This window comes from Grammomys surdaster, unplaced genomic scaffold, assembly GCF_004785775.1.
Source record: "Grammomys surdaster isolate TR1022 unplaced genomic scaffold, NIH_TR_1.0 373, whole genome shotgun sequence".
Lineage (NCBI taxonomy): Eukaryota > Metazoa > Chordata > Mammalia > Rodentia > Muridae > Grammomys > Grammomys surdaster.
In genome coordinates, this window is record NW_021604792.1 from 10,379,444 (window position 1) to 10,385,419 (window position 5,976).

The window sequence follows — 5,976 nt, forward strand, 5'->3', positions numbered from 1 at the left end:
CTCCCTGATGCAACAGGTTAGGAAAGTGATGCTCAGGTCTAGGGGCTTAGGGTTTAGATAGGGAAAAATTTGCAAGCAAGGGCTTTCAGGCCTTGGCATTACATGATTGGGTAAATGGGTAAAGGAACATTAACCTTTAAACTGATTGGCACATAGCATTTGTTCAAACCACAAGGAGAGACCACACATCTAAAAGGGGCATCTTGACCTGGGAATGATGCATGTTTTCTTAACTCATCCTGTTGTTGTGACCAGCTTTCCTGTTGTTGCAAGATGGCCACAGCTGTTATGTCTATTTTGAATGTTTCGTGGTCTCTTTCCCAGAGCCCAAGGGCAGGAGCCATGTCACTCTAAAGATAGCAGCTTAAAAAGAAGTTTGGAGGACAAGATGTAGTCCATCCTGCTGCTTTGGCCTCTTCAGTAGTATAAAGCTGTGATTCCAGCACCTAAGAGACTAACTCAAGCTCATTATGAGTTTGAGGCCATCCTGGTTATATAATAAGTATGATGTAACAATTGTATCAGAAAAAAAAAAACCGGAAAGAAAACCAAAAACCTTCAACTGAACCAATCCAGAAACAAATCTGGAGTCTGTGACCCAATGGAAGGATATTTACTGAGCATGCTCAGTGTCTTTAGATTTGATATCCCAGCATCATAAAAATATCAGCAATAAGACCACTATATATGGAATGACATCAGCATCCACAGTAAACCTTATTTACAAATGAAAAACTAGAAGGGTACATACTAGAAATTTTACAGTTTAAATGCCTTTCAAAGGTAGTCATAAAACACACAGGTACAATAAGCATAATTCAAGAGAAAGAAAAGAATTTCAAATAGAAAAAGAAAATTTCCAACAGCTTATTATAAAATTAGAAGCAAGGGAACTTTGGAACCCCCTTTTTCTAGTGGTTTTACTTTATCTGAAGGAGTGTTATCTTCTCAGTCTTCAAATATCAATTATGGACATTGATTGCAGCATATGGCACAATAGATTGGTCCTTTCCTTTGCTGTCAGAGTCAGCCTTTATCAGACAGTTTCCTCTTTCACTTTGATCAAGAGGAGGGGCAGAAAATCATGAGCTAGAGTATCACTCAGAGCTCATTCAGTTGTCTTTCTTCTTGAAGCCCTGAGGGTATACAGAGCAGAACTTGTTCCTCAATTAGGGGATCAATTCCCTTCACCAGAATTGCTTCCTAGTAGAGACACAGGTAACAGCTGATTTTATTATTTTTCTATCAGAATTCTACATAGTGTGACTTGACAGCGGGATTGATGGAAAAACCATGTTGGTTGTGTTAGATCAGGCTAACTCTGGGAGTATGTGAAAACTGGAGTTCTGCATTTGTTATTTTATTTCTGAGTGTGCTGTGACTTCTGCTGTGAGCTCAGAAATTGTGGATGACGATCTATGGTGTTCATTACTCTTTAACTGTGAGAAAAGTTTATACCTAAGTCACTTAGAAGAAGTCATAATAGGAGCCAGGTAAAATGGGTCAGAATGTAAAGTACGTGCTGCACAAGTCTGATTGATCCCTGAGTTTGATCCCTGGAGCCACTTGAAGGTAGAGGGAGAGGACTCACTTGGTAAAGTTGTCCTCTGGACACACATGTACTGTGGCACAGGCTATACTCCAACCAGAACAATAATAAATAACAGTTTTAAAAAAGAATTCTGTAGTGGGAAGATTCCTTTTTCTTAAGGAATCTTGGCTGGTAGTGGTGACACACTATACTTAATCCTCTGTACTTGGTGTTTCTCTTGTAAGTTTGAGAACAGGCTGATCTGCAGAGCTAGTTCCAGTATAGCTGAGGGCTATGCAAATAAAACCTGTCTTAAAAACAAAGAAATAAACAAACGAACAAAAAACCAACCAAAAAGAGAGACAGAAAAAGAAAGAAAGAAAGAAAGAAAGAAAGAAAGAAAGAAAGAAAGAAAGAAGGAAGGAAGGAAGGAAGGAAGGAAGGAAGGAAGGAAAGAAGGAAGGAAGGAAGAAACAAGTGAAAATGTGAATAATTTTAGAAAATTTCATTAAAGATCTAAAGAATTAATCAGTACAGTTTATTTTCATATTATCTGTGGACATTATCTCAGTTATTAATGTAAGTGGGAAGACTAGTCATAAATATTTGTTATTTAATCATTTATATTATTAGATTGGATCCTTATGGGCACTAGTTAATAGCATAGTGACAAAATTTACTTTCATATAGCCTCCTTATCTGGCAATATCATGTGCTAGAATATAATATGTGAAATGATTGTATATGTGGAGTAATTTGGGATTAAATTTCAGGATATATCCTGCTATTCCCCTCCCCATTGCTCCCATACTCCACCCGTACAATGTCCCTTTTCACTTACTTGGTTTTTTAGGTATTCATGTTAGGTGGAATATCTGAAGACTTGGAGCCAGAGCCTCAGATGCCAGAGACCATGTGGCATTTGTCTTTCTGAGTCTGGGTTATCCCACTCAGTAAGATCTTTCCTAGTTGCATCTACTTACCAGGCTGGCCCTGGAGAGGAATATGTAGGATGTGGCTAGAGGTTGTACTCTCAGGAGCTAGAACTTCAACTTAGGAAACATTTATGTACTTGGACCCCAAATTTTAATTATCTTCCATATTAGCATTCTATATTAGCATTAGTATTATTTTAAAGGTACTGTCTGGGAAATTTGGATAGTTACGTATAACTGGAAAGACTTACATTTTTATATTGACATGTTTAACAAAATGTATAAATAATTTCAAAGCAAAATTTTTATTTATTTAAGAATGTTTGAATTTCTGTTACTTGAACTGATAATTTTAAAGGGTTTTAATGATTTATGGTGGTGGCAATTTTGCCTAAACTTTTCATGTATGTAGAACATTTTGAACAAAGAAATTGTTTCAAAATTGTAATGACTTATCAGTATTTTTAAAGTTCTTTCCATATTTCTTAATAATGGTTGCTATTAGAAGTATAAGCAGATTTAACAGAAATATGCAAAGAGGTCTCACCTGTGTGTGAGGAAATCAGAGTCAGTCTATGTCAGGGTGTTTGGATTATTAAGGGAAGTAATCATACCTGACCCCCTTCCCACCCCAATGCAGCATCAGATCCAGGTACCTTTCTAAAGACGAACATTTTAACTTTTTCTTTAGATATCACTTGAGGCCACATTTTAATACAAATCATACTTTACATACTCCCAAGATGACTGATCAGAAGGTCACTTATACAACTGTGAGATTTCATAAGTCTTCAGGGTTGCAGAGCCCAGTGAGGCCTGAGGAGACTCAAAGGCCCAGAGAACCTGGCCACAGAGGCAAGTGTTTTAAGTGTCTAAATTCACCTCGTTTTTATGTATTGTAACTTTTGACTATTGAAAACAATATCCTACTGGCCCCTTATGAAAACAGTAATCCTATTTCTAGTTGTTAGCTGGTAACAAAGAAAGCCAGATGGGCAGAGCAGAACAAAGGGAGACAAATTAAAAAGCTCTTGAGAATGGAAACTGAGAAGAAAAGCATTCTGTCACATCTGAGAATCCATTAAGAGGGGTTTCAGTTTGCTTTTGCTTTTGTTTGTTTAGTCATGAAAAGGTTTGAAACCTTTAAAAATAGAAACTAGAGTCTGAAAAAACACTAAATGTGCTAGAGAAATTAATCTTAAAGAAATGAAACGTGTGTGCAGAAGAAACAATACGTAACTCCAGCTGAAGGAGTTTTAATTGTCTTAAATATCCTCAACATCTAATGCAACATGACAGCAATAATCTTCTATCAGAAGAGGAAGTCTCTTCCTGAGAATAAAGTTACAGAGGAATCGAGGGGATTAGAGGACTAGGGGATATGGGAATGAATAAACCCCAGTGTGAGTTTCTGAAAATGCTAAAGAATAATTTTGTTTATTAATGAAAAAGAGGAATTGTCATTTTTCTGTCTGCCTTTTCAGCTCACTCTGTATACAGTGTCAGAGTTGAACTCCAAGTTGAGAACGTTAATGTAGTTGGTGTGATAGTTGGCAGCTTTATTTTCCCATTGTGAACAATTCAGACACATAACGATGTTTGTTAGTATTTTGTACAGAAAAGTAGAACTTATGGAAAAACAGTGTTGACTTCTAGGCCCCTTTAATGATGGGTCTGAATACAGGTGTGATCCAGAACAGCCACAGTTTCCTCACAGTTCTCAAGGACATCCATCCCTCTTTCCTTCCTCTCCATCCTTAGTTATGCTGTCTTGTACTTAGAGTGTGTCTGTGCCTCCAGTGCTTTCTGTAGGATGCACTTTCGATCCTGTAGAACTGGGTAAGGGTACAGCCTGTCATCCAACTCCTTCTAGGCTGAGTCAGGAGGATTTAGTACACAAGGCCATAGGTGAAAAAACATCAACATCCTATTAAATTTCATACATGTAGGATTTTGCACATTTTAGGTAGAAATCTACAGTTTTGAAAGGACATTTTCAGTTAGTTGGTATCACGGACCTTTGCAAAATGTTTAGAGATCAATATCCCATTGTTTCTCATCAATGGAAAAGTATAATTAGTAATGGGACTTGCTCTTCTCATAGTCATAATTTTCTTGGTTTGTTTGATTTAAGAGTGTTCAGTCCCCTGGAAGCTCATTGTGATAGTTCTCGGAACCCTCTGCTGGTAACTGTGGCAGTGTTGGTGACACACAGTGAGTAACTGGTATACATCTTCTTTGCCTTTCTGTTTAAGTGACTACTTTAGACATTATGCAGATACACACTCTGTCCATTAACTTGCCTATAATCAGGGGATAAGCCACATAGCTCTTACTTCATTTATTTTTTTTCTGACACACTACAGTGTCCTGTTCTCTTACATACCTAATCTGTTAGTTCTGGGGCTGTTGGGAGCTGCTCTGTTCTGTCTCATTTGTGATTATGTTCTTTCTTTGGGCTTGGTGATATTCTACCTTATGAGCTAAGATGATTGTGAGTTTTAGGTATACATTCTGTGAGAAACTTCTGTGCAAAAGAAATGATGACTTCATTTTAATTTTTCCTCAATGTATATTGAGGTCACGGTTAAGTAAATAGGCTAGATCTGTACAGAGATATTAAAGCTTTAGCCATACTGTATTTCTTCATATCTTTAGCGGAAATCACTCTCAGTCTGTGCTAATTCATAACTACATATCTGGATACTATGTTGAATTGTGCTGGTTCTTCATGTTTATTATTTCATATTTTCAGACTGTGTTAAATATTCACTGAATATTTTACTTAAATATTTATTCATAAGTTGTGGGTGTGAAAAAAATGAAGCAGAAAATATGGTATTTTCACCATAATTTAATTCAGCTGTATCTTATACTTTACACTGAAGTTGCTGATGGAGTGAAATAGATGTTTCCATTTCCATAGTTAGCTAAAGTGTTACTTTCTTTTTTTTTTTTTAAGTGTTACTTTCTGAATGTCTAAGTAGCAATTGAAGTAATGACATGTGTTGATTATCAATGTGGGCTTTATCTCTAATCTCATTTCAATATTTATACATTATTAATACTTTTGGTGTTATATATCTGCTATTAATTTTAGTTTTTCAAAACAGACAAGAGAAACATCAACAGGAGAAAACTCTAAATAATGTCCATCAAGAGAACCATGCCATGAAAAAGGACATCTCCTTAAAGGAAGAAATGTTAAGAAATAAGTCTTTAGAGTGTGATGTCCTTAAAGATTGTCTGCACTCTCTCAAAAGAGAACAAAGCAAATGCTATAGAGAAACCAACGTGATTTTAGATTGCTTATGGCACACAGGTATGGGGGGATCTTGAACCAAGAATATTCTTTCTTTCTTTCTTTCTTTCTTTCTTTCTTTCTTTCTTTCTTTCTTTCTTTCTTTCTTTCCTCCCTCCCTCCCTCCCTCCCTCCCTCTCTCCTTCCCTCCTTCCTTCCTTCCTTCCTTCCTTCCTTCCTTCCTTCCTTCCTTCCTTCCTTCCTTCCTT

General features: G+C 36.6%; 1 protein-coding gene across 1 annotated transcript in view; it reads left to right on the forward strand.

Annotated features, from left to right (window-relative positions):
• The first annotated feature begins 3,209 nt into the window (after positions 1 to 3,209).
• The window catches only part of LOC114632421 (killer cell lectin-like receptor 2), a 31,663-nt gene continuing 28,896 nt past the window's right edge, over positions 3,210 to 5,976 (forward strand). Inside the window, 4 exon segments of the mRNA XM_028780927.1 lie at positions 3,210 to 3,321; positions 4,601 to 4,648; positions 4,651 to 4,680; positions 5,567 to 5,788. Of these exon segments, the coding sequence (XP_028636760.1) occupies positions 3,210 to 3,321; positions 4,601 to 4,648; positions 4,651 to 4,680; positions 5,567 to 5,788 (412 nt within the window).